At 52.6% G+C, this 27,935-nt stretch overlaps 2 protein-coding genes across 14 annotated transcripts in view; one reads left to right on the top strand and one right to left on the bottom strand.

The window, feature by feature from the left end:
- Positions 1-14,113, top strand: part of FSAF1 (40S small subunit processome assembly factor 1) — a 39,956-nt gene extending 25,843 nt beyond the window's left edge. The window contains exons 3-8 of one of the 3 annotated variants that reach the window (XM_055081448.1): positions 8,320-8,376; positions 9,340-9,435; positions 9,558-9,644; positions 10,216-10,268; positions 11,311-12,016; positions 14,012-14,113. In XM_055081448.1, the coding sequence (XP_054937423.1) occupies positions 8,320-8,376; positions 9,340-9,435; positions 9,558-9,644; positions 10,216-10,268; positions 11,311-11,449 (432 nt within the window). In that variant the 3' untranslated portion in view covers positions 11,450-12,016; positions 14,012-14,113. Of the gene's footprint in view, positions 1-8,319; positions 8,377-9,339; positions 9,436-9,557; positions 9,645-10,215; positions 10,269-10,399; positions 10,631-11,310; positions 12,322-14,011 lie in introns of those variants that run through there. The other 2 variants (XM_024117059.3, XM_007127600.4) reach the window with 2 other exon arrangements.
- Positions 14,114-22,114: 8,001 nt separating this feature from the next.
- The window catches only part of TRIM67 (tripartite motif containing 67), a 48,872-nt gene continuing 43,051 nt past the window's right edge, over positions 22,115-27,935 (bottom strand). For 6 of the 11 annotated variants that reach the window (XM_007127612.3, XM_028481786.1, XM_028481787.1 and 3 more), the window contains 4 exons: positions 27,016-27,154; positions 25,592-25,895; positions 23,284-23,446; positions 22,115-22,197 (listed from right to left, as the gene is read on the bottom strand). In XM_007127612.3, coding sequence (XP_007127674.2) covers positions 22,132-22,197; positions 23,284-23,446; positions 25,592-25,895; positions 27,016-27,154 — 672 coding nt within the window. In that variant the 3' untranslated portion in view covers positions 22,115-22,131. Of the gene's footprint in view, positions 22,198-23,283; positions 23,447-25,591; positions 25,948-27,001; positions 27,155-27,935 lie in introns of all 11 variants that reach the window. The other 5 variants (XM_055081278.1, XM_055081280.1, XM_055081274.1 and 2 more) reach the window with 4 other exon arrangements.

Genomic DNA, 27,935 nt, shown 5'->3' with positions numbered 1-27,935 from the left:
GGATCAGGCCTGGGATCTCAGCAGGCTCCCTGGGACCCAAGTGGGCAGGGGAAACGCTGGCCACATGCCCTTCGGATCCTCTGCCCTCCCAACGGTCCGTCCCCTTTCCCTCTCCGGGCCTGGGATCCCCTCCCCTCCCCCAGCCGCCCCTCCGGAGTCCGGTCCCCCCTCCACTTCTCCTCCCCCTTCACTTCCCCGCATGCCCCACGTCCTACCCACTCGCTGGGCATTCCTCCCGTCCTCTTAGGTGTCCTTGGTCACCCACCAGTGCCTGGTAGTTGCCCTAGTTGTGCGGAGACGCAAACTCCGCGTCCTCCTAGTCCACCATCTTGACCCTTTTCTCCTTTTTAAAGTTTATCTTCTGAAAATGTGAATGTGTCTGGCTAAGGAGACAGTATATGTGAACACAGTAAAAACACATATGCCATAAAAAGACTTTAGAATGTTGATACTGCAACATATAAATAACTGCAAATTAATATAGAGCTAGTTGTTGTGGCATATCCTGGGTATAGGGCATGCCAGGCAAAGGATAGACCATTGGAGTAATTAAGACACATAGTGCTATGCTAAGAGTTTGTGCAACATGGGAACATGTACATGGGGCCCCTGCTCTCTGAAAACTTACAAGTCACCATAGGACAGTGCAGACAGACATGGGGTCCACAAAAATACGTGATCAAATAATGATAGCCTCCATTGACCAGTCGTGCAATCAGCTGGCCATCTTTGAAGTTTTCTTTTTATTTCTGTTTTCCTTTTATTTCTCCATTTATGTGGCTCCCCCCACTAGTCGAGTCTCCATGTGAGTTCCTGTTGCCCTCTGTTGTCTGAAGTATTCTCGAGAACACAAGAGGTACTGGCAAGTAAATGACCTTCTTTTCCCAGAATTTAGGTTTGTGCAATAAATAATGGTTAAACTACATAGTGTATTGAAACATATTTTCATGGGTCTGATATGATGATTTATAATAAGAAATATTAAATATTTGTTTCTGGAATTTCTTAAGAGATGAGAGCAGTAAAGGTGTCTTCTGTTGTGTTAGTGAAATGACTTGGAAAGCGTCCTTGAATGGGGACTGGTTGCCAGGAGGACCATCCTTGTGATTAGGGAACCTATGCCCTGAGGAGGGCAAAGGGGCTAGAGGTTAAATCAGTTAGCCTGATTTAGGGGCTACTTCTGGGGAGGGCAAAGGGGCTAGAGGTTAAAGCAGTTGCCAGTGGCCAATGATTTACTCAATTATGCCTCTGTGATGAAACCTCTGAAACTCCAGAAGGATGGGGTTTGGTTTGGAGAGCTTCCAGGTTGGGAGAGTGGAGCCTGGAGAGGGTGTGGAAGTTCCTCGCCCCTTCCTATGAGCTTTGCCCTCTGCATCTCCTCCATCTGGCTGTCCCTGAGTTATGTCCTTTTAGAATAAGCTGGTGATCTAGGAAGTAAATGGGTTTCTTGAGTTCTGTGATCCACTCTAGCAAATTAGTTGAACTCAAGGAGGGGGTCATGAGAACTTCCAGTCTATAGGCAGTCTTTCAGAAGTACTACAGGTAACAACCTGGGCTTGCATTTGGTCTCTGAAGTGGGGACGGTATCGTAGGACTGAGCCCCTTCACCTGCGGAACCTGTGCCGTCTCTGGTAGATAGTGTCAGAACAGCACTGAACTGTAGAACACCTGGCTGTGTGGGACCATTGCTCCCATGTGTGGGAAACCCTCCCCCCTGCATCGGAGTTGGTGACAAGAACCCCTTTCAATGGACTTATCTGGGAACTTGGTCACCATTTGTTTAATATTTTACCCATTCCAGATAGCTGACCTACAAATGAACTTCCTGATCATGTCCCATTTGTAAAGCTCTATAGATGTAGTCTGCCCAGAAATCTTATTCATTCATTTATTCCACAAATAATTGGGTGCCTACTATTTGCCAGGCCCAGGAGATCCCACAGTAAACAAGGTACAGTCCTCTGCTCTCAGGGAATATATGGTTTACTGGTGGGTTAGGCAAACCCTGGATAAATTAATATCAATAATATACTTTAAAAGAGCTATAAACCCTCTGAAGGAAAGATACAGGGTCCTGAGAGTAACAGGCAGAACTTCCTTTAGAGCCAGTGGTCAGAGGTGTCCGAGGAGGTCACTTTAGGCTGGTGCTCTGTTGCAGGGTGCTGGGAAAGGAGGGAGCAGAGTAATGCAGGCGGAGGGAAGCTGCCTTGCAAATGCCCTGAGCTGTAGAGAGGCCTGCGGGGTTCCAGGAGCCGGAAGACAGGGGGAGGGGGAGGGAGGGGTAAGGTGTGGGCTGTTGGAGAGACAGGCTGAGGCCAGCCCGCACCAGGCCCCGGAGACATGGGGCCTTTGGAGTTAGTTTAATGCACATGGAAAGCCACCAGAGAATTTAAGCAAGGGCATGAAGTGATCTGATTTATATTTTAAAAAGATGGCCCTGGCCCCTGCATGGTAAATGGATTATAGGTGAGCAGCAGCCAGAGGCATGAGGGGACAGAGTGAGGAGTTTACTGCAGGGGTCCAGGTTCAAAACGGGGTGGCCTGGACTTGTGATTTGAGGATTGAGTGGATGAACTCACTCTTTAATGAGTGCAAGGCTGCCTATGAGGAAGAAAATTCCTATGCTCTCAAGAAATGAAAGGGTCAAGTGTAGCTTAAAATGATCCAAGTATTGTCTGGCCTTCAGAGGTGTGTCTGATCAGTGTGATTTTTCCACCCCTAACACTGGTCCATTTCATGAACCTTATGGCCTCCACAGAAAAGAGACAAGAAAGATACAGTAGAAATAATAGAACAGTGTACTCTAGGTCAGAAGCGACGCCTGGATCCTGTGGCCTGGACTGAGGTACACATACACTGCTTCTGAACGTGTAAGGAATTGCTGAGGAAAGATTTACCGGTATTTCCTGAATGCTTACTGTGCAGTAACCGGGGTTACTTACATTCATCAACTAGCTCAGTGTCTCATTAGGTCTTCACAGCGTGACCTGTCTTCATGTCGCAGAAGACGTTGATGCCTAGAGAGGTTGAACTATTTGCCTGCATTTAAGCAGGTACCCCACCATCCCATATCTGCAGTTCCAAAACCCCAGAGCTTTGGAAAGCACAAGTTAGGTTGTTTTTTTAAGTTTGGCGCAGATTTATTTGGCAGTAAAACCTGACCTGAACTGAAGTGAGGCTTAAGAGTTATTTCTGTTGGTTCCATTGGGCGTGAATATTCATAGGCATTGCTGCAGAAACGTAAATGTGCTTAATTACGGGTTGCTGTCTTGGACAGTATTCAGTATATTCACAGTATCACCATCTGAATTGTCTCAGGATTCCAGATAAAGGATTGTGGATGTGAAATAAGTGCTAGAGCTCAGGTTCAGACCCCAGGCTTTGGCTTAAAAGCTGTGTGCCCAACCACTACACAAGCGAGAGGAAATGTAGGTTAGTTAGGCTGTTTGTCTCTTGAGGGACACAAGTGTGCTGCACCAGAAGCTTCACATTGACATTCTGTCAAGTTATTGCCCCAGGTTCTTTTTTTTTTTTTTTAATGTTTATTTTTATTATTTATTTATTTATTTTCGGCCACGCCCCATGGCACATGGGACCTTAGTTCCCTGACCAGGGATCCAGCCTGCGCCCTCTGCGTTGGAAGCACGGAGTGTTAACCGCTGGACTGTCGTGGAAGTCCCTGCCCCAGGTTCTTACTGCCCTCCTAATCTCTGCAGTATCCCGGGGCTTCCCTGAAGTCCATCACCCTTTAGCTGTACCATGTCCTCTACTCTTTAGTACATCCAGTGTCAGATAGGTATTAAGAAGAAGGTAATTTAATTGAAATAATTTATGCTCAAGAAGATATGAAAAAATTTCTCAATATTCCCAGAACTGCTGGCATAATTAAAAAGAGTGTTTATTTACCCAACTCTTCTCTAATTGGAAAAAGTTTGGACAGTGTAACTAATAGAAGAAAAATCTTACCAGTGCAGGAGAAAATACTTTTGGTCAGCAAGTCAGCCCGTGAGAAAGTTCACTGAGTCTGGTACTCAGTCTGAGTCTGCTTCTTAGAGCTTGCTTTCTTCTTCATTACCTAACAGACAGGCTCTCACAATCTCCAAACATTTGTCTCTGTCGTGTGTGGGATAATGAGGCTTTATCAGTCAAGATAGGTGAGACAGTGGTTCCATAACAAGTAGTCCCTACATCTCAGTGGTTTAAAGGCAAAAGTTAATCTTGTTCTCATGTTACGTGTTCATCAGGATTGTCAGGGCAGACGGCTGTGATCCACGCCATCCTAATCTAGGGACCCAGGGTGATAGGGGCTCCACCATTTGGTGGAGAAGGGGAGTTGATGAAGCCTTTTTTCTTTTTTTAATTTATTTTTTTGTTTGTTTTTTGGCTGTGTCGGGTCTTCGTTGCTGTGCGCGGGCTTTCTCTAGTTAAATTCCTATGCTCTCAAGAAATGAAAGGGTCAAGTGTAGCTTAAAATGATCCAAGTATTGTCTGGCCTTCAGAGGTGTGTCTGATCAGTGTGATTTTTCCACCCCTAACACTGGTCCATTTCATGAACCTTATGGCCTCCACAGAAAAGAGACAAGAAAGATACAGTAGAAATAATAGAACAGTGTACTCTAGGTCAGAAGCGACGCCTGGATCCTGTGGCCTGGACTGAGGTACACATACACTGCTTCTGAACGTGTAAGGAATTGCTGAGGAAAGATTTACCGGTATTTCCTGAATGCTTACTGTGCAGTAACCGGGGTTACTTACATTCATCAACTAGCTCAGTGTCTCATTAGGTCTTCACAGCGTGACCTGTCTTCATGTCGCAGAAGACGTTGATGCCTAGAGAGGTTGAACTATTTGCCTGCATTTAAGCAGGTACCCCACCATCCCATATCTGCAGTTCCAAAACCCCAGAGCTTTGGAAAGCACAAGTTAGGTTGTTTTTTTAAGTTTGGCGCAGATTTATTTGGCAGTAAAACCTGACCTGAACTGAAGTGAGGCTTAAGAGTTATTTCTGTTGGTTCCATTGGGCGTGAATATTCATAGGCATTGCTGCAGAAACGTAAATGTGCTTAATTACGGGTTGCTGTCTTGGACAGTATTCAGTATATTCACAGTATCACCATCTGAATTGTCTCAGGATTCCAGATAAAGGATTGTGGATGTGAAATAAGTGCTAGAGCTCAGGTTCAGACCCCAGGCTTTGGCTTAAAAGCTGTGTGCCCAACCACTACACAAGCGAGAGGAAATGTAGGTTAGTTAGGCTGTTTGTCTCTTGAGGGACACAAGTGTGCTGCACCAGAAGCTTCACATTGACATTCTGTCAAGTTATTGCCCCAGGTTCTTTTTTTTTTTTAATGTTTATTTTTATTATTTATTTATTTATTTTCGGCCACGCCCCATGGCACATGGGACCTTAGTTCCCTGACCAGGGATCCAGCCTGCGCCCTCTGCGTTGGAAGCACGGAGTGTTAACCGCTGGACTGTCGTGGAAGTCCCTGCCCCAGGTTCTTACTGCCCTCCTAATCTCTGCAGTATCCCGGGGCTTCCCTGAAGTCCATCACCCTTTAGCTGTACCATGTCCTCTACTCTTTAGTACATCCAGTGTCAGATAGGTATTAAGAAGAAGGTAATTTAATTGAAATAATTTATGCTCAAGAAGATATGAAAAAATTTCTCAATATTCCCAGAACTGCTGGCATAATTAAAAAGAGTGTTTATTTACCCAACTCTTCTCTAATTGGAAAAAGTTTGGACAGTGTAACTAATAGAAGAAAAATCTTACCAGTGCAGGAGAAAATACTTTTGGTCAGCAAGTCAGCCCGTGAGAAAGTTCACTGAGTCTGGTACTCAGTCTGAGTCTGCTTCTTAGAGCTTGCTTTCTTCTTCATTACCTAACAGACAGGCTCTCACAATCTCCAAACATTTGTCTCTGTCGTGTGTGGGATAATGAGGCTTTATCAGTCAAGATAGGTGAGACAGTGGTTCCATAACAAGTAGTCCCTACATCTCAGTGGTTTAAAGGCAAAAGTTAATCTTGTTCTCATGTTACGTGTTCATCAGGATTGTCAGGGCAGACGGCTGTGATCCACGCCATCCTAATCTAGGGACCCAGGGTGATAGGGGCTCCACCATTTGGTGGAGAAGGGGAGTTGATGAAGCCTTTTTTCTTTTTTTAATTTATTTTTTTGTTTGTTTTTTGGCTGTGTCGGGTCTTCGTTGCTGTGCGCGGGCTTTCTCTAGTTGCGGCGCGCGGGGGCCACTCTTGGTTGCGGTGCGCGGGCTTCTCATGGCGGTGGCTTCTCTGGTTGTGGAGCATGGGCTCTAGGCGCGCGGGCTCAGTAGTTGTGGCTCACAGACTCAATAGCTGTGGCACACGGGCTTAGCTGCTCCGCGGCATGTGGGATCCTCCTGGACCAGGGCTGGAACCCGTGCCCCCTGCACTGGCAGGTGGGCTCTCAGCCACCGCGCCATCAGGGACGCAGAGGTTTCATGTGGGAGGGGTCCGCTTCCTCTGCTCGCCCTTCAGCCAAGACAAGTCCTGTAGCCGCGCCTGACTTCAGGTGGGCAGCAAAGCCCAGGTCTCCTGTGGGCCTAGACATGGAGGAGGACCCAGTATTGCCTGTAGGCAGTAGTGCCCCCTACCACAGTGAGGGTAAGGGAAAGAAAACAGGGGAGACCACTGATTATTTCTAAATGCAGGTGCTGCATTGTGAATAATGTACTAAAGTGGTTTTACAGCTAAAAGTAGAAATTAAAGTTACGGTAGTGGTGGGGGTCATGCTAATAGACTCAGCATCATGATAATTAGCCAAGAATTTTTTTCTATAAAGAAGGATCTGTTACCGAACCAGGTCCATTTGCCCAACGTGCAGCAAGCCAGACGCCGAGATGCTGAGGTTTACAGTTTATTCACGAGGCAGCCAAGTGAGGAGATGGGAGAGCAAGTCTGAGATCCGCCTCCCAACAGCGAGGGGGCTGGGGTCTTTACGGGATAAGCACGGTGGTCTTAGGAGTGGGGGAGGGTGATCGGAGGAAGGGGAAAAGGTGAGGTAATCAGTGTTCTGTGCAGGTGTATCTGGGTTACAGGCGTCTGTGTTCAAAATGGAGGTGCTCAGCATGATCGGAGCTTTCTGGCCCCTGACCTCAAAAGGCCCTCCTTCCTCGGACACTTGCGCAGGCCCGGTTTTAGGGCTGATGACCCGGCCAGCCTTAGCCAGCTCGCACGGGGCAGGAGCTGACTCCAAATTCCTGCAAAACAACTGGGCTATGAGAAGCTGGGTAGGTATGCAGTTAAAGAAAGGGGAAAGGAAAGAACAAAATAACTAAAGCGAGCTTAATCAGTGAAGGCAGGTTACAAGCAGAAGGGTTTTAACAAGCCATTCCCCTGTCCGTTGCTCTCTGCACAGACTCTGCCCTGCTGAGCCGGAGGCCAGGACTGCTTTTCTAGATGCTGCACGGCTGGGATGGCCTGAGGTTGAGTAGAGATCGCTGTCCTTGGCCAGCTTTGACAGTAGTTTCCTTGAAGTCTCAAACTTCCGGTCAATTCTATGGATTGGTAACCACAGCCAGGGGATGTATTGATGTAAAGAGTCACATATTTTGATGGCATTTCCAGTATCATTATTTTCTGTGGGGAATTATAAACCCAGTCTCCATCATTTCTAGAAATCTGATGTTCCTGAAAGAAATTTTCAACTCAAGAGAGTTTAAGAGAGTTAGGCATTATTCCAATGGCTAGATACGAGGGAAGAAAAGAGGGAATTCTTTCTCTCTCCCTCCCTCCCTTCCTCCCTCCCTCCCTCCCTCCCTCCCTCCCTTCCTTCCTTCCTTCCTCCCTCCCTTCCTTCCTTCCCCTCGAGGTTTGTGGGATCTTAGTTCCCTGACCAGGGTTTGAACCCCGGGCCATGGCTGTGAAAGCGCCAAGTCCTAACCACTGGACCGCCAGGGAATTCCCGAGAATTATTTAAATATGACCTTTTTACCCTCTAAAATTCTGCTCAGTTATCCTTTTCTAAACACCCCACCATACAGAGTTTCCCACATTTGGTACGTGAGATACAGACATTGGTCTCTCTCTTACTCTCTTTTCTTTTTTCTTAGTTTCTCGTCAGTCTTTTCTTAAACTTTGAAACCTTAAATTAATTTTCTCCATTTGTCTTCCATTAGCTGTTAATTAGGCTTTTGTGCAACAAGCACGTATTATTGTTTGTTATTTAGGCATCTGGGCCAGTTTCAAGGCTTTTAAAAACATGAGTATGCTCTTGGTGTGATGGATACTATAAGGAACAGATGACCTTAATAAGAATGTTTTCTTTTCCTTTTCAGACCAAAACTAGTATCCTCGAGAAAGATGTGGATATACAAGAATTTAACTTAGAAAAGGTATGTGCTTTGAAATTATTAATTTTTTCAGCTTTGTAATACCAAAAATGAATATGTTTACATGTTGTCCAGTGGTTGGAATGGTGAAGCAGATCACACTACAGTTACTTGATTAAACATTGTGCAGTCGTTTAAAACATGTTGGTTTTGTGACTACAGTGTCAATGATACAATGGTAAGTAGGAAAAGCAGGGATGTATGTGTTCTGTGGTTGTAACTAGGTTTTAAAAATGTGTGAGAGAGACTTCCCTGGTGGTCGAGTGGTTAGGACTCCACCCTCCCAATGCAGGGGGCCCGGGTTCGATCCCTGGTCGGGGAACTAGATCCCACATGCATATCGCAACTAAGAGTCCACGTGCTGCAATGAAGGTCCCATGTGCCGCAACTAAGACCTGGCGCAGCCAAAATAATACATAAATAATTTTTTAAAAAATTAAAAATAATGTGTGAGAAAAAAGACAGGAAGTAATTCAGCTGCCAAGAGTGGGTATTGGTGACTTTTTCTCTTCTACAATATGTTTTTAAAGAAAGAACATGGACCTGTGTTTGAAGCTGCTGTGATAAAGGGTTTCCACGTGTGAGTAGATGTGTTGGGGAAGGTACTTTTAGTTGTTGCCTTTTATGGGTAGTAGCTTGTTTTAGGGCACATCCTAAAGTACGGCAGAGCTCTGCGGGTCACCCTCGTTTTGTCACTGATTTGTGTGGAGATAAGTCTTTGCTTCGACTGCCTGCATTCAATGTGGGAGAATGGCGTGGGGAGGTTATGGACCTTTGTGAGAGACTCCACAAAGCTGCTTAAACAACACTGTGACAGCACTCTTGCGAGGTGTAGCCCCTGCAGGTCCTCCATAAAAGTGCTGGGCATGTAGCCCATCGTGTCTGGCAGGCAGCACTCCTAGGGCTGTGTTTCCTCTGTGGAGTTTCCGGAAGGCACTCGGGCCTGACTGTGCTTTGTGTCTGCAGGCTCGTTTGGAAGTGCACCGGTTTGGGATCACAGGTTATGGAAAAGGAAAGGAGAGAGTCCTGGAGCGGGGACGTGCCATTATGCTGGGCGCTAAGGTGAGGGCTGCTTCTGCCTCCCACCCGCAGACGGGGTACAGCAAAGGGGGGCGCCCCGGGCAAGGTGGGGCGGGGGCAAAGGCAAAGTGAAAAATGATGCTGAGTGTCCTTTCTCATTTCAGCCTCCCAGAAATAGTTATGTGAATTACAAGGTTTTGCAGGAGCAAATCAAAGAAAAAAAGTCAGCAAAGGAAAAAGAAAAGAGAACGGTAGGTGTGATAGCCTTTTCTTAAACTAGAACAGAATGGTGATTGCAATTTGCTGGACCCCGCTGTTTGGAAAGCAGTCTAGACAGCAACAAATCTAGAGTTAGATGACTGTTCTTACCCTCTCTTCAAGTCAGCTACATTTTGTGATACCAGCTACATAATCTGACTTATTTACCTGAAAGGTTTGCTTTGAAATAGCAAACTCCTGGTCAGGTACTGTGAGCTACTTTGACCTTTTCCCTATATGCAGTCATTTTTGTTTTTTTTGCCTTTTACATTGTATAGAACACACAGACTTCTGAAAAACCACAAGGGGAATAGACGTTACACTCCTTCCCTTTCGCTTAAAATGGAAGATTTGATATTTCTACTGTCCGTTTTCTCTGAATGGCCTTTCACAGTCTTGAAAGGGTTTTAGGATGAAACTTCGTATAGTTAACATGCCTACTTGAAAAAAATATTAAAAATAAATGATATCTCTGTGGCTTTTGGTCACAAACCTCTTACCTTTTTTTGAATCTCCATTATCCATTACTGATACTACATATGTTTTCTTTAATTGTGAAATCAGGCCCAGGACACAGATATTTTCAAGAAAAAGAAGAGGAAAGGACAGGAAGACAGGTGAGTGATACCATCAGGTACTTGGGTGGAATGGTTTGGATAAACCTATTGGTTAGTTCTGAACATAATACCTTGAATTGATGTGGTGTTTCTAGCCTGTTACAGTGCTGCACTGTCTCTCCTGATCCTAGATCAAGGCCTTGAGGGGGGAGACAGGATTCAGTAAATTGTCCAAGATCAGACAACTCCCTCAGAATTGAACTAGGAACCTTCTCCAGTCACCCATTTTCACAGACCAGACATGTGCAGTGACTAGTGGAAAAGCTGAGATTGACGTTTCCAACAAGACCTCTGTCCCCTCCTAAGAGAGCCTGTGCTGCCTGCACTTCCATGACCACATGAGGGAGAGCGCCGTGGTTTGAGTAATGGAGCATTGATTTTGCGCCTTTCTGCTTGTTTCTTAGCTTTTGTTCAAGTACATTTTTCTCTCTCCTCAAATTACTGTTTCAAAATCTACTTTTGTCTTGAGCTTTTTCTTGAACCCATAGTGAGCTTGCGCATGCTAGAAGATGGTCATCTGTTCTGGTTGTGTGGTCTGTCAAGGGCCCACTGTGCGCCGGGCACATAGGTGTCTACGTGTTGGGCATACAGCCATGATCACACTGAGGGTCCCCGCCCTGGAGGAGCTTACATTTTAGGGAGGGAAACACACCAAAACCTCTAAACAGATAAGTAAGGGCCTGTCAGGTCCTGGCAGGTTTCATGAGGAGGTTGAAATAGTGCATCGTGTGAGAACATCACTGAGGGTGGGCTGGTGTGTCGTTCTAAGGAGGCCACATCTAAGTCGAGAACTGAGTGGGGAAGATCCGGAAAGATCTGGTAGCAGACTCTTCATCGTGGAAGAAACCAGTGCAAAGGCCCTGGGGCAGGAGGCAGTTGGCATGTTCAGGGACGCAGGAAGCTAGTGGTGCTGCAGTGGGGCGAGGCATTGCATGGGAGGGGCCGGGAGGTTGCAGGGCCACACCTCAGTGGCCTGGTTGGTGGTGCTGAAATCCTTTTGTATAAGCTTAACTATAGTACCTTCCTCTCACTTTAAATGTAGGAAATCCAAAAAGAAGAAATCGGCTCCCAGTATTTTGTCAAGTGGACGGATTGGACAGGTTGGAAAATTCAAAAATGGGACACTGATTCTGAGCCAAGTTGATATCAAAAAAATAAATTCTTCCAGAGTGGCTAAATGAAGTACTTTATAAAATAAAGAGAGAAATGGGAAAGTGCCAATGTACTGAAACTGGACCCCTACAAGACTTCCAGATTATTCTTATTTATTTCATATTTCATAGACTGCTCTTTTATCTTAGGGAACAAAATCAAATTGAAATAATAAAGTTTCTGATTTTTTTTTTTTTTTTTTTTTTTTTGGTGATAACCATGTTAGGCCAACTGCAATGTAGAATCTGAAGTAAAACTGAAACCGTGTAACTCAGATTGGGACTTGAACCCATGGTCTATTTTTTTTTTTTTTTTTTTTTTTGCGGTACGCGGGCCTCTCACTGCTGTGGCCTCTCCCGCTGCGGAGCACAGGCTCCGGACGCGCAGGCTCAGCGGCATGTGGGATCCTCCCGGACCGGGGCACGAACCTGTGTCCCCCTGCATCGGCAGGCGGACTCCCAACCCCTGCGCCACCAGGGAAGCCCCCGAACCCATGGTCTTTTAACTGAGATCACACACCTGGTCTCAAGACTTCATGAAGCTCAGGTTCTTGATGTCTCATCACAGGAAGAATTCAGCGAGAGACAAAGTGATAGGTGAGAAGTGGATTTATTTAGAGATCAACACACTCCACAGACAGAGTGTGGGCCATCTCAGAAGGCGAGAGTGGCACCAGGGTTTGGGGTTGTCCATTTTTACAGGGGTGGGTAATTTCACAGGCTAATCAGTGGTCAGAGTATTCCAGCTCTTTTGGGGAAGGGGCGGGGATTTCCAGGAATTGGGCCGCCGCCCTCTTTTTGACCCTTGTGGTCTCTCTTGGAACTGTCATGGCACCTGTGGGTGTGTCATTTAGCTTGCTGATGTGTTACTGTGAGCGTATACTGGGGCTCAAGGTCTAGTGGAAGTCTTTTGCCATGCCGCCCTCTTTTTGACCCTTGTGGTCTCTCTTGGAACTGTCATGGCACCTGTGGGTGTGTCATTTAGCTTGCTGATGTGTTACTGTGAGCGTATACTGGGGCTCAAGGTCTAGTGGAAGTCGACTCTTTTGCCATCTTGGACCCATTTGGTTCTAATCAGTTTATATCGTGTCCTCGGGCTATGTCATTCTTTCAAAGGTTGTGCCCTGCCCCCTTCCCTCCTGTTTCAAAACTATTGAGAAGAATGTTTTAGTATTCTCCATCAAGGTTCACTCGAGTTTCACTTTCACTGGTGTTTTGTGCATTTGCTTGTAGATATTTCATAATTTTACGGATTTGTAGATGCTAATAATTAGCTTAAAATTGCTTTTTAATTTTCTAAAAATGATTTAATGTTACTATATCATGAAAGAACTAAGAATGTGATCATTTGTCAGTTGTTTTGTGGGAAAAGCATTTTCGATTTTCAGCCAAAGTGTATAAAATCTACTTTGTAAGAACTTGTATAAATAAAATACAACTTTTGTGGTAAAAATGACCATGACTATTAAATAACACAACAGATGAGTTAAGCAAATGTTATCTCCTTCTAAGTCATCACCTGGGGTAATCCTACATATATTTTTAAATAATATTGTCCTTGTTGAAAGTGCCTGGAACGTCTCAAAGCTTGTGGAACTTTAAAAAAAAAAGGTCTTCAATTTTTTTTTTTTTCCCCTGTGCCAAAAAATTGAGATCCAAGCCTAACGAATAATAAAGTTTTGGTGAAAACAGAGGGGTACTTTTCACTGCTGGCTGACTTTCTTAAGTGACTCATACATTGACTCTGAAGGCATTGCCATTGTTCAAAATATGCTTTGAATTGAAGCAAAATTGGAAATGTTTTATTAAATGAAAACACTGTAATTGTTTTATTTTTCAGGTTCATTTTGAAAGGCAGTATTCGTTAGGGTGTATATTTTGGCAGGTTTTTTGTTTTTTTTTTTTTGCGGTACGCGGGCCTCTCATCGGCAGGCGGACTCTCAACCACTGTGCCACCAGGGAAGCCCTTTTGGCAGTTTTTTTAAGAGGGACTTTTTTTTTTTTAATGTATACTTATTTTTGGCTGTGTTGGGCCTTCGTTTCTGTGCAAGGGCTTTCTCTAGTTGTGGCAAGCGGGGGCCACTCTTCATCACGGTGCGCGGGCCTCTCACTATCGCGGCCTCTCTTGTTGCGGTGCACAGGCTCCAGACGCGCAGGCTCAGTAGTTGTGGCTCACGGGCCCAGTTGCTCCGCGGCATGTGGGATCTTCCCGGACCGGGGCTCAAACCCGTGTCCCCTGCATTGGCAGGTGGATTCTTAACCACTGCGCCACCAGGGAAGCCCAAGAGGGACTTTTTAAGAAGGTGTAGAAGATCCCAAATATGGCAGAAGCCCTAGGAAAAATCTCAGGAGCTGGAAATAGCCTAGTGGAGTGGGCACCGGCCCAGTTTAACGCCCTCTCTTTATCTGCAGGGAGCCGGGAAACCTAGTGGCTCCACCTCACCCCACCTCCCATGAGCTTCAGTGGCTCAGATAACTGAGCCCTTGGCCCGACTCGGGACCAGAGCCCCAGGCTAGTCAGTTCTGGAAAAGCATGCAAATTCCTAGTATAAATTGCTTACCTTGTTTTTGTTTCACCTTTTAAATATTTAGAGCAGTTTTGCGACCACTGGGTGCTCTGGAACCACTCAGAGGTCTAGAGGCTACAAGCAACCTACACGGTAAGGACTGATGATCACGCATCTGACTGCTTTTATCTCCCTATTGGTGAGGCTCCTTCCAGCAAGGTTAGCAGCAGAGAGAAGTGACAACAGAAAACGGTTCTTCGTGGAAGACAAGGGTCGTCTGGCAGCAGCCACAGGGAGGAGCCCTGGCCTGGGTGCACTGGGTAAGAGCTTCCTCACGGTCTCTTCCATACCCACCGCCCTCCCCCCTTCGCGGAGCGTCTCCCCGGTCGTGGACACATTGCGTGGACCGGTCCTGGTGCCACGCAGCACTCCCGCCTGCCCTTGCTCCCGGTGACCCGCTTAGGGAACTCGAGGTGCCCGTCCCCAAAACTCTTGGCCTTGTGGACCTAGAGCCCCTACTTTGCAAAGGGAAGCAGAGAGCACAGCTGTGTCCCACTGAACCGAGGCTGTTGCCTGCACGAGAAGAGACACCACCTCGCAGGGGTGGGTGATTGCGCCTGACCAGTAAGAGCAGGTGGGGCTGCCGGCACCCAGGGGCCAGGGAGGAGTCTGTCTGCGCCCAGGTGGTCACCCAGGTGTCTCTCGTACTCCCTGTCCCCAGTGTTGGTGGTAAACAGACAAGTGCCGGAGCCCTGGACTGCAACGGGCCTGGAGAGCTGAGGCTCAGATCCCCCCCGCCCGCCCGCAGGAGATGAGGGTGTGAATCAGGTGCTGGGTGAGGGCGGAGTCTAGGATAAGGAGGAGAGGGCGCTAATGGTGAGCGTCTGGGCAGTGCCAGGCCCAGCGAGCCTTCCTCGGCCCAGCTCCCCTCGCTGGGACTCTGGAAGAGCTTCTCCCCAAACCTCAGGGAGGCACAGATGTGTGGCACAGGGGGTGGACCGCTGGGCCCTGCCACGTCCCTTGCAGATCCTCCGTCGGGAATGAGGACTTGGTCCTCTGCTGCCTAGAGGGCTGAGCACACAGCCTTCAGCGGTCAGCGCTCTGCAGGGACTGCCCGCCACCTTCCCGTGGTGGCCACAGGCCGCGATGATTGACCTGAGGGTATTATTTGTCTTATTTTTAAATATTTATTTTTTATTTATTTGGCTGCACGGGGTCTTAGTTGCGGCAAGCAGACTCTTAGTTGCAGCACGCAGACTCTTAGTTGCGGCATGCAGACTCTTAGTTGCGGCATGCAGACTCTTAGTTGCGGCACGCGTGTGGGATCTAGTTCCCCGACCAGGGATTGAACCGGGCTCCCCTGCATTGGGAGCACGGAGTCCTAGCCACTGGAACACCAGGGAAGTCCTGACATGAGGGTGTTCAAGCCCAGGCTTGTCATCCCAACTCTGGACGACTCCAGTTGAGGTGTGGGGCCCTCGCTGAGTCTCCCTCGGCCTGATTCTGCTTCCTTCTCTTTGTGTTGATGCCAAGAGCTCTCTCTAAGGGACGTCCTGCTCTCTGCTCTCAGAGTCTGCAACTGCCCGCGACCCTGCTGAACCACTCGGTGGTCTGGCAGGTGACTGAAGGCTGAGGCCAGGTCCTGGGCTGGGCGGGGCACGGGAGATGGCTGCTCTTGCTTGGGGAGCATAATTCGAGGAGAGTTAAGAAGGCACAGAGTTTTCAGTCAGACACCAGGCTCGGTCTGTGGGTGAAGGGGCCGGTCAGTCTCCTCCATGCTCCCAGGTCACTTAGGACGTTTCCCCCAAATCTTAGCTTCCACTGTAACCCATGATCGATTTTTCATATGTGAATTTATCTTTAACCGTATGTTAACTTATCAATTTCCAGCCTTATTACCTCTGGCAAAAATGAATTCCATGGACTGCTTGAGATGGTACCTTATAAAAGAGAGTCAAATGTAATCACTTCACGATTTCCTGGGCGCACGCCGCAGAAGCACATTGACCTTGGGGTCCCTCCAGCCCGCCCCACAGTCTCTGCCCCATCCAGCTGGCACCTAGGCCGCTTTGGAGAGACGCAGAGCTTGCCGCTGAGCAGTAATCACAGACCATACCTTGTCTTTCAGCTGTTGGCAGTGTCAAAAGAATTTATTTCAAGTCTGCTTAAGACTGTGGTAAAACTCAGGTTTTCCAAAAGGCAATACACGAAGTTCAACCAACCCCCAAGGACCAGAAAACACAGTGTCTGCAATTCAAAAAATACAAACGCTTGGGATACCAATACAGAAATTAGAAAAAAGTTGCATACCTCCCCCCCCACTTCCCTCCTCCGTGTTTCCAGTGCAACGTGAACACCGACGGCACCAAGAGCTGCCACCAAATGCCGACAGCTCCCAACAGAAAGGGGATGCGGTGGGGAAGGGATGGGGGGAGGGAGAAGAGAAAGCGGGGGAAAGAAAGACAAGAAGATGGAGGTTCTGTCGACAGCCGAAACAAGGACACAAAGCTTTTTGTTACTTTTAAAATTCCTTTGCCAACGTTAAACACACATCTCTCATGCTTGATACAACAGTTTAGTGTGAAAGCAGCAATTCTACATCATGCATTTCACTTTTTCTGCTTTGCTCACTCCGCACTTCCTCTTGGTGCTGAGCAACCCCGGGGTCTGGGCCGTCCGGCCACCAGGCAAGGAGTTGGAAAGGCCCTCCCCAGGCTGCAGCCTCCCCCAGGAAGCATCCGCCACGCTCCTGCATCCACAGCCGCAAGCAGTCACTTCTCCACACCTGAAGCCTGTCTTGGACTCTCCTCGGAGGTCTCCCGAGGGCCTGGCCTGGGGACCAGTGTCCACCTTGCTGGCCCGAGAGTCCCCTGGGTCTCCCGGGACCCGGCCCCAGGCAGCCCCCGCCCTGTGGGAGCTGCGCCCTTTGAGAGAAGGCGATGCCTCCCGCGGCTTAGAGATTTGCATGGACTCTCAGCTCCCACCTCCTGACTCAAGTCGGCATGGTTCATCGCGAAAGCCAGGAGCCCCCCTTACCAGGTAGTGCAGGTGAGTCCCAGCCTGGGATGAGAGCAGCCCCTCCGCCTAACGGGCCTTCCACGCTTAGACGCTGGTTTGCAAAGCCACTCCCTCTGCTGTGACATCTTTGGAAACAGAGGAGACGCATCATCGGCTGGGGGACCCCTTAGATACTAGAACTAAGATAACCAAGGAGGCAGGAAGGCGGTCACTGCCCTTCCATGTTTCAAGGCGGTGTCTGCCTGCAGACGCCTTTGGGAAACACTGACGCGTAGCCTGCTGACGGCCCTTACGCTCTGACGGTGGCAACAGCTGCTGTGTTGCTCCCTGTGCTCGCGTGAAGCCGGGTTTGCCCCCTCGCGGCCAGGCAGCTGTGTAATCAACACGTGCTCCTGGTCGCAAGAGGCTTGGATGGAAGACCCTGGTCGGGGAATGCTCGGGAAAGTCACCGCACGTCCTCTGAATGTGAACTGTTAGCCGGGACCCCACAGATGAAAGGCGCCACTTTCTTCTCTAAGGAGCGTTATCCTGTGTTCCTCACAGCACACCAGACGAGGTAGGGTAGTGTGGCCACTCCCACGTGCAGGCGGGGACACTGAGGCACAGAAACACTGAAGAGATTTGGCCGCACCGGTGCCAGCTTAAAGGAGAGGCGTTTCTTGAGGGCTGAGCCTGGTCTCCTGCCCCAAACCTGCTCTTCACTGTCTTACAGTCCATTTAAAGTTAAAGCTGTGGATCAAGGAATGTGACCAATGAATAGCTCCTGGCTCACTTGCAAAAGAAAAGCCGAGATTTCCCAGGATCCGCATAGGCCTTGAATAGCTTTTTGATGATACCTGATTAGATTTCTTTGACCAACTGAAGGCCACACCCCTCCGAAGAAGTTCCTGTTGCTTCCAATCAAAAGTGGAAAGCAGGGCTTCCCTGGTGGCGCAGTGATTGAGAGCCTGCCTGCCGGTGCAGGGAACACGGGTTCGTGCCCCGGTCCGGGAAGATCCCACGTGCCGCGGAGCGGCTGGGCCCGTGAGCCGTGGCCGCTGAGCCTGCGCGTCCGGAGCCTGTGCTCCGCAACGGGAGAGGCCACAGCGGTGAGAGGCCCGCGCACCGCAAAAAAAAAAAAGTGGAAGGCAAAAAGCGGGCAGGCAAAAACACGGGTAAGGAGTTTTGCTTTCTAGGAATGGGGGTGGGTTGGGGACATTTGGGGAATACAGAGTGAGACCTGACGGATTGGCTTCTGTGAGAGGCTCCCCTCATTTTACCGACCTGCCCCATCTGGCAGGACACTGCAGACCTGGGAAAGCCTGCTCGTGGGTGTCAAGGTGAAGCCCACAGCCTCGCGGTACAGGCTTTCCGGGGACCACAGCGTGGACGCCTCACGCATCACTCTACGTATGGACACGTGACAGACTGCCAGCATAAGTCGGTGGTTCTCAGCCAGGGAGTCTGCAGACACTTCTGTCACAAGTAATTTGGGGCGCTCCTGGCATCTAGTGAGTCAGGGACGCTCCTCAGCATCCTGTAGTACACAGGGCAGTTCCCACAGCAGAGGAATATCCCTCCCCCCCTCCCTCGCCCACCGCGCCAAATGGCAGTAGTGCTGAGGCTGAGAACTCCTGGCTCGCCGCCCACGGTCTTGTCATAGTGTTTTTCAGCATTCACAGGCTGAGTCCCCTGGGGCTGTATCCACCCTCCCGAGCTCACAGCCAGCAGGCGCCCTGGGACCAGCGGCAGCTTCCTGTACAAGCGGCCTGCTCACCTGCGCTGAAACCCGCCTTCTCAGGGGACCAAGCCTTTCAGTTGCAACTAGAATTAAGGCTTAAAAGCAAATATCCCTGGAAGAAGTACACATAGATCCTGCATCCTGGTCCTTTCCTGAGAGTGCTCTGGTAGGCAGAGGGCAGGGGCACCGGAGACGTGGGGCAGTCCTGGGCGCTAAGAGCAAGGAGGATGGACCTGTCCCCATCACCCTCTGAAGCCCTGTTCTGCCCAGGCTCGCGCTGTAAGCATGACCCTCCCCAGTGTCGGTGGGCCCCAGGGCGCCTGAGGTTGCTGTCGATAAACTACAGATACGTACGTATAGGGCTGAAGACTCAGCCTATAACTATCTACAGTTTTATAGTTTTTAGGTGAGTCCCTTTGTGGGTCAGGATGACTGATGCCCGCTTTAATTGGAATTGTTATTTTCCCAAACAGGACAGGAGGAAGCCGGGCTGTGTGTAATGTCTTACCTTGCTTTGAATTAGGAGCTAGGATGCTATGCAGTGAAATGCTATTGGATAATTTTTAAAGAGATTAATTCTAAAAGGAAAGGCATACACTTGGACCAGACTGGCTCACTAGCAAAGAACAAACTGCAGAACTACGTTGCCGGGCGGGGTGGGGGGGTGGAGTGCGTTATTTACAATGTAATGGAACTTGACACTTTAAATTACTTTGAATTCCTTTCTCACCGAAACTGCTTGATAGATGAATACCAACTTATCCGTCAGCCAGCCCGACCAAAGCATCATCTTGATATCATTTTTATGTACAAAAATGTCACCGCCTTGTAAAGGAACAGGGAATTCGATGGCAGATGAGAAGCCCGTGACCTGTCGCTTGTACTCTGAATCCCAGGCTTCTCGAGAGGGCGACCCAAGGCCGTATGTTGTTGGCGAGTCCCTTCTTCAGTCTGCTGGTTCCTCCAGAGCACGAGTGTGCAGCACGGACCTGCCTTCTCCCTGAGGTCCGTTCTGGTTCCTAGAAGGTGTTTTGTGCTGAGGACAGGAGAGGTGGCTGTAGCACAGCCTGACACGGTCCCCAATATCAGCCGTATTGCTTCTGGGCCCCTGGAGGAGCTGGGAAAGGCACGTGCTCACCGGCTCCGCACTCACAGCCCCCCTGGGCCGCGCGGCCATGGGGAGAGAGTCCCGCTGGCTTCTCTCTGAGCCGCAGGTCGTGTTCTCCCTAAAGAGGCCTCCCTTCTCCCTTTCCCTCTCCCTCTGACCCAGGTGCTGGCTCTCCGAAGGCCGCTACCAAGTCCAGGCCGATGCCCAGGAGCTCCTCCCCAAAGACGCAGGGCCAGGGCCGCATGGTCACCCGGCTTCCATGATTCTGGGAGCTCCCCAGCCTTTCACCCAGACTCCACCGAAAAGAGCCACTTCCGCCGGCCGGTCCCGCTGGGGACCGCCGAGCGCATCTTTCCCAAAGCCGACGCCGCTGGCCCTGCAGGCCGCGGCTCCCTCAGTCCCAGGAAGGCTGTGCCTCCTCTGGTTCCTCCAACCTTCAGGAACCTTCCGCACCCTCCGAGCCGAGGCCGCCGGGGCTGTGGCCCAGGCAGTGGAAGCGGAGATGGGACCGGCGGCTGGGCGGATGAGGACCCAGCAGCCGGGGCGCCGGGCCGTGCGCATCACCTGCTGGGCTCTGGCCGGGGCTTGAGGTCGGGATGCGGAGCACCTCGGGGGGCCCTGGGAACCACCCGCCGGACGAGGAGGACGGGGCAAGAGCTCGACTCCACCGAGCAGGTGGTTGCCAGGACCTGGGCGGCAGAGGCTTGAACACAGCACCAGGCGGCTCCTGCAGACGCGGGGCGGCCGGCCTCGCAGGCCACCCCTGCGGACGAGGCCGGACAGGCAGCCTTCCGTCTGGGAGCGGGGGCTTGAGGTAGGATTGTCGGATCTGCTGAATAGAGGGTAGGATTGGCACAGCACTGGCCAGGCTGACTCAGAAAGCAAGCGCAGTGTCTAAACAAGCAGGTAGAACTGAGTAAACTGAGTAAACACAGTTGGTGCCGGTTTCCGGGCTAAGTTTTATAAAAATCCAATCCAGCAAATAGACAAGTTACCCCTCGACCTCAAAAATAATGCTTGATAAAATATATTCTTTTAAAAAGGAGAGAGAAAGGCGTACTACCAGTTGGAGATGGAGGCGGTGGAGGACAAGGAAGAAGAGATGGGGGAGGAGGGGGACGGGCTCCGGGGCCAGGACGGCGGCCGGCTCCGGGCTCAGGCCCTGCAGCGGGCTCTGAGACGCCACGGACTCAAGGGAGAAGGTTAGTGTTCCCAGCAGGCAGGGGAGGGCTCACCCCAGAGCCCCGCCCTGGCCACGTGGACTCTGCACACCCAGGCTGGCGGGCAAGCAGGGAGACCAGGAACATGATGTTGTCACCTGTTTCCTGCCTTCTGCAGAGTCCTGCCCGCCCCGTCAGGGCAGAGCCTCCCCTGCCATCGGGGCCACTTCTTGCTCTCATAATGCTTTCACGTTGACAGTAGATGGTCTCAAAGTGAAGGTGGACTGAGTATAAGAGACTTCCCCAGGGTCTCCTATCTCATACGCTCATGAGTCTGAGAGCCTCCGAGCTCGGAAGAGTAACTCAGGTTGGCAGCTAACTTCGTGGGGAGTCAGCTCCCAAAAAAAGCCATCACCAGGTGCAGACTCATCACATAGTGATTCAGACTCCAGTGTTTTCTTTTGTGTTTAAGAACTGAGTGAATGAATTGTAGCAGACTGGTGTGTGTGTGTGTGTGTGTGTGTGTGTGTGTATGAAAGAGAGAGAGACAGACAGACAGAGACAGGTTGGTGGATTAATGAAGGACCTAAGGAAACTATTTTAAAAACTTCTCAACAGTTCAACGAGAGCGGCAAAGATCATGATGAACGATTAACATCCGTCTCTATCCATCCTGGATTAGGTCTGCAAGTGGCATGATGTACTGAAGACTCACTCCAGAGCCGAAAAGCTAAAGGTAACAACGTTTCCTGGCAAAAATGGGAAGCTGCACCCTTGGTTCTCTGAAGGAGCGGAGTCCAGCAAAGACTTGTCACTGAGGCCACGAGATTCCCGAGCGGCCTCCTGCCTCCTGCTCTCAGGATTCACGTCTCAGCCTGCTCTCCTCTTGCCCCCAAAAGACAAGCTTTGAAATCGGAAGGCAGGAAACAAAATGAAACCCCGAACACTTCCTTGCTCCCTTGAGAAAGGTCCCTCTTCGTATTTGTAACGGCCGGTGGAACGAGGGGAAACGCACACCCGTGTTCACCACTGACAGGGGCCTCAGTGAGCACAGCCTGCAGATCATTCTCCGTCCCCCAAAGAAAGTGGGTCTCTAAGATACTCAGTGGCTGCTGGGCTGCACCCAAGATGTGGCTGTGCTGCCCTCGGGGTTATGTGAGTGCAGTGAGGGACAGCCGTGCAGAGCAGGGCCTGGGAGGCTAGTTGCCCGACAGCTTTGGCCGTCCCAGGTTGGTTGGCACTTCCAATCCCGTGTGCAGGGTGACCTGGAAAAGAAGATGCGGTGAGCGAGGGCAGGAGCTGCCGCCCGCGAGCCCTGAGCGCAGACCGCTCAGCCGCCGTGCCGCCCTCTGCTCCGGGATCCCCGCGGGCAGCAGCCCGCCTTCTCTGTGCTGTGGAGGCTGCTGTTTGTCATGCTTGGTCTCCCCAACATCAGGCCCAGGAGTCTCTGCTCCAGGAGCTGGTCTGTGCCCCCTTCACACCGCCCCAGCTGCCAGGAGCCCCGGCAAGGCTGATGCTCTTTTACAGGCGGAGGACTGGGGCTCCGGGTTTATACTCGTTTCTGCTTTCTTTCCGTGGCCCTCTGTCCTTTCCTACATCTGTTCTATTAACCCTGTGGAAGAGCAGCCCATATTGCAGGCTGCTTCAAAGCCCTTTTGCAAGGACTGGAGGTACAAATCAATCAACCAGTGACAATACTCAGGGTCAGTGGGCACCAGGAAGCAGGCCTCTGCGCCCCGCCCCATAGACCTCCCGGGGGAGGAGCAGCGTGCCAGAAACCAAGGCTGGCACCCTGCTCCACGCTGCCCTCCAAGCTTCCCTCACCCCCCCACCGGGCTCCCATTTTGGTGTGTCGGGCCTCCTGGGCCGGCGGTACCCCCCAGCCCCCAGGACTGGGCCCGGCCCTGAGGGGCTGCCTGCTTCACGCAGGAGCCAGAGGGGCAGGGAGGGTGACACAGAACCCTTAGGAGAGGTCCCGCCTCAGTTCGGTCTCTCCTCTGGGGGGAAAGCCACGTGGAGGCCCAGCACACCCCGGGCCATCAGGGCCCACGCGGGGCAGGGGCACCGACCTTCCTCTCTCCCAGAACATGGAAGCAGGTCTTGCCTCCATCCTCCACCCTACCTGTCACCCGCCCCCTTCACACCCTGCCCCGAAGCCGCCGCCGCCTAGAGCCTCTGCTCGTTTCAAGCGGACAAGCAAGGAAACATCATGCCGGACAGGAGGGTCTCCAGGGGATGCCCAGGTGCGCCGGTAGGTGAGCTCCCTGCCTGCACGGCACCGCGGTCGGCGTTTGCCCGGCGCACCTTGGAGGCCCACGGGCAGCGGGCCGGGGCCTGGAGGTGCGTGGTACCTGCACGTTGCGGTTGAGGCTGAGCGCCGGCATGAAGACCCCGTCCACGTGGCTGAAGGCCGTGGGGCCCTGCTGCTGCCCGTTGATGAAGAAGGTCAGGGTGTGCTCGTCCAGGTCCAGCAGCACGCCCACGGTGGCCCCCTTGCACACGCCGCCTTCCGTCCTGGGAGGAGGAGCCCGGCACGTGGGTGAGGACGGGGGGCTCACCGAAAGGAGGCTGGGGGTGCCCTCGCCTAAAAACACAGCCCCCGCGGCGGGGCACAGGGCGTGCGTCGTGACGCTCCTGGCACCTGCTGCGAGGCTCCATCTCGGGGTGGCTGGGATTCGCCTCCACCGGGCGGGGCCGGTCCTCAGGCGGGCAGCACCACGGCCGGCGGGCCGAGGCCGTGGGACCGTCCCCTCCCTTGGCTGGGGCTGAGGTCGGCCGGCCTTGACACGGGCTGCTCTGCTCGGATCACCAAACCATCCTTGTCCTTTCCTGACTGGGAATGAGCTGGTCAGCTGGAGGCTGGTGGCGGGCTGGAAACGGCGAGGAGCCCTCGCCGGGTGTTTTCAGGGGGCAGGTCTCCCGGAGGGTGAGGCGGGGCCCAGGGCAGGAGCCCGCCGGTGGAAAGGGAACCGGCCGCGGGCCTGTTGGTGCTGTTCAGATGCTGACCGCCAGGTGGCGCTAATGACCCGCCGGAGGCACCGGCGTGAGTCCCGCCCAAGCGGCAGCCTCCCCCGGGGTCCCCCGGCCCACCCCCGCCCCAGGGAACCGGCCGGGATTCGCCTCCACCGGGCGGGGCCGGTCCTCAGGCGGGCAGCACCACGGCCGGCGGGCCGAGGCCGTGGGACCGTCCCCTCCCTTGGCTGGGGCTGAGGTCGGCCGGCCTTGACACGGGCTGCTCTGCTCGGATCACCAAACCATCCTTGTCCTTTCCTGACTGGGAATGAGCTGGTCAGCTGGAGGCTGGTGGCGGGCTGGAAACGGCGAGGAGCCCTCGCCGGGTGTTTTCAGGGGGCAGGTCTCCCGGAGGGTGAGGCGGGGCCCAGGGCAGGAGCCCGCCGGTGGAAAGGGAACCGGCCGCGGGCCTGTTGGTGCTGTTCAGATGCTGACCGCCAGGTGGCGCTAATGACCCGCCGGAGGCACCGGCGTGAGTCCCGCCCAAGCGGCAGCCTCCCCCGGGGTCCCCCGGCCCACCCCCGCCCCTGCCCCCCGGAACAGGAGCCGGCATCCTGAGTTAAACCCTGACACCGCCTCTAATGAGCCCTGTGACTTGGGCATCAACCTTAAGCCCCAATCTCATAATCTGCAAAATGGCGATCACAGTCGCACTTTCCCGGGGCCCAGATGGAATCGTAGGAGCCAGGGGCTTCCCACAGCATGGGGCACGAAGAAGGCTCCGCACCTTCTCCCTCATGTTTCGCCCGTCCCAGTGTATCTGGGCGTCTGCCTGGCCTAAGCAAGTAGAGACGGAGCTGCTGGGCCTGGCCTCGGCCCCTGCGCGGTCTGTGCGCAGGCAGCCCGCAGCGCCCGCGCAGAGCTGCCTCTGGAGAGACGGTCACTGCCAGTGAAAAGGTAGGTGGGAGGGTCCGATCGGCCTCCACCGCCCCCCACCACCCCAGCCCCAGGATCCTCAGGCAAGTCCCTGCCCCAGACCAGGACCCCTGGGGCCATTTGCAGGAGCTGCAGGTGGGCCCAGAGCACCGAGAGCCCCCAGAGCTGACCTTGCCCAGGGCTGGCGTGCAGGGAGGTCGGCCTCTCGGGGCCCCTCGCCTCTGCCCGCTGGGGAGAAGGCCCTCAGCAGACTGGGAAGGAAACGCCACAGCAAGGAGGCAGCTCCGAGGGTCACAACCCTCCACTTGTGGGTTCCTTGGCCAGGGCAGCCCCAGAGGGCCCGTCCCCCCAGCATGGGAGTTTCCCGTGTCCAGCCTGGTGACACCACTGCCAGGGCCGAGCTCAGGGTGAGGCAGTGCTGGGGCTGCCCGGGACAGAGCCACCAGCAAGGAGCGCCCCAAGGGTGCCGCACCTCCCGCCGGGCAGATTCGCAGCCCTGCTGGGCTGACGGGTGTGGAGGAAAGCAGAGCCGAGGGGCGGCGGAACCCAGGCGAGGGGCTCGCTGAGTGGCCTGCACACCCGCTGGCTCTGCTCTGCTCTAGACTCTGTCCGATCACCCCTCTGCGCTGCGGGCCAGCGCTCGCTTCTCCCTGGAAGCTGGACGCCAAAGTGGCTGAAAACACTGCCCGCCATTCCCGACCCCGGAACGCGGGAACAACAGGAGGACTCTCATCCCTAAGCCCCGCAACGGGGAGGCCGGAGCTCACGCACCTGTTGGTGTGGGAGCTGCAATGCATGAACCAGCTGCGGTTGTTGTCCACGTACATGGCCCAGGCCTTGTCGTCCTTGCCCAGCATCATGTCCTTGACCACGCTGGCCCTGGCCACCCCGAAGGCGGGGTCCGGGTGGTTGTCATAGCGGTCCACGTGCAGCTCCCAGTAATGCACGCCCTTGGAGAAGGCCGCCGTGCCCAGCACCACCCGCTCGTCGTAGCTGCTGCAGGTGGCCGTCTGGTTGTCGTTGGATAAAATGATGTCCCGGTGCCCGGAGTTGGGGTCAAACGTGAACCAGGCCACTGGAAAGGGAGGGGCAAGAGGGGCAAGGTGAGAGGCAGCCTGTGACCTGGGCTCGGAGACAGAGACTCACGGGCATCTCTCAGGAAGCGGGCACCCGGTGTCAAACGATCTTCCCTGTGCGATTCACACACACACACACACACACACACACTCACACACACACTCACACTCACACTCACACTCACGTTCCCTCCTCTGTGTTCATCCAAGATCCCAACCCCATGAACCCAACCTCGCCAAGGAACACAGACGTTCAAGCCCCCAATCTAAATGCTTTCATGGAGTCTTGGTTTCTAAGCCCCTTCTGCACGCTTCGGGCACTGTTATGAGTGAGGGGGAGGAGATATCCAGGCCCCACCTCGTGGGAGGGGGATTTGAGATGCAGAGAGGTGAAGTGAGGTCACCAAAGCCCCAGAGCTCCAGGCTCTGCTTCACAGCCCGCTGGCAGGTGAGGGCCCCTGTGGGCCCACAGCTGGTGAGCCCATCCCAGGGGGGAAAGCATCATCTGCTCCTGTCCCTGGGAGACAGTCCAGGCTGTCACGTGTTCTTCAGGGCAGTCAAAGGATGTGCTGGGGTAAACAGTGACACTAAACACGGGGCTGGCACCGTCCTGGGACCCCTACATCACCCCTCGACGCTAAGGACTCAGATGATCAAAATCCCGCGGAACGTCGACGTGCTCTTGTTGCCCGAAACCTGAAAGGATGAAGCGTGGTGGGCACGCCTCAGATCTGAGCTCTTGCGCTGGATATCCGAGGGGTAGGTTCCTCCCTGGCAGCCGCGTGCCTTCTCTTCTCTGGGACCGTCCTACCCGCTCTCGGCCCCTCGGAAGTGGGAGTTTAGCCTCCCTGTACCTCAACTCCTAGCCTCCCTTCCCAGCTCCAGCAATGGGGTGAAGGAGTGTCTCTTTCCTTCGTGGCTGGGGGGCAGGGAGGCGAGGCATGGAGCCAGGTGAGCAGAGCAGGGGTGGGGCTGGAAGAGACAGACTCACCTGTTTCCTCCACTCCCTCACGCCCCCTCATGAGCAGCTCACAGATTTCCCTTGTCTGTCTGCCCATCTGTGGGATGAAATGTGGGCTGGGCCTGAATCCGTTTTCCCTGAGACACCCCAGGGCTCACCGTCGGACGTCTGCAGGACGACGGTCTTACTGTAGGGCCCGACGCCAGAGGAGTTGAAAGCCTTGACCCTGGCATTGTAGGTGCTGTTGAAGTGAAGGCCATCGATGGTGCACAGGGTCTCCTTGCCGACGTATACCTCCTGGAAGAGACCCAGACGGCTCGTCAGGCGCCTCCGTTATGTGGAAAATTTCTCTTAGCCACACGGTGACGTCAAGAGTGCTCGCATCCCAACAAGAGTTATTAATAAGGAGATTTTGGACACGTGGTGGCCGAGTCTCAGGCCACGTCCAAGTTGGACCCAAACCCTTCCTATTGGCTGATGGGCCCTCTCCTGTGAAGGTATGAGGTGCGGTAGCCGGGACGCTGCCCGAGACCATCCTGCCTCCGCAGAGGAGAGGCCGGACGGACAGGAGTCCGGAGCCCGGGAGTGGGACTGAAGAAAACCCCACTTCCTTCTCAGTTGGAGCAAAAGGAGATTATTGGTTTCCAGTGGGAAATTAAGTTAGAAAAAAACATGGGCTAAGCATCTAAATAAACAAAACAAAAGATATTTGAAAGGGAAGGGTCATCACACATGATGGGAGAAAGCAGACAGAGGAAGGGCGTGGCCAGGCGCAGGTGGTTCAAGTTGATTTGGCCATTTCTGGAGTAAGATGGGAGCTCCACCTCCTTCCCCGCTTCTCCCACCGCTGAGGCTGCCATCTTCCTACTCCTTGGGACTCCTGGAGCTGCTTTTTTCCTGGCCTCCCCAGAGGGTGGGACATTTCTGCACTGGACCCCAAAGATCCTTTTCTAGAACATTTACTTTGTTTCCCGTTTACTTCAAACTTACTCTGTCCTATTAACTTCCCCCAAATGCATAGCCTTACACCTCACCTATGTCATTACATTCAGCTTAGTTTGTCTAAAACATCTTTCCT

Source organism: Physeter macrocephalus, chromosome 20 (assembly GCF_002837175.3).
Source record: "Physeter macrocephalus isolate SW-GA chromosome 20, ASM283717v5, whole genome shotgun sequence".
NCBI lineage: Eukaryota > Metazoa > Chordata > Mammalia > Artiodactyla > Physeteridae > Physeter > Physeter macrocephalus.
The sequence above is the reverse complement of the archived record's forward strand: the minus strand, read 5'-3'. Positions and strand labels throughout refer to the sequence as shown.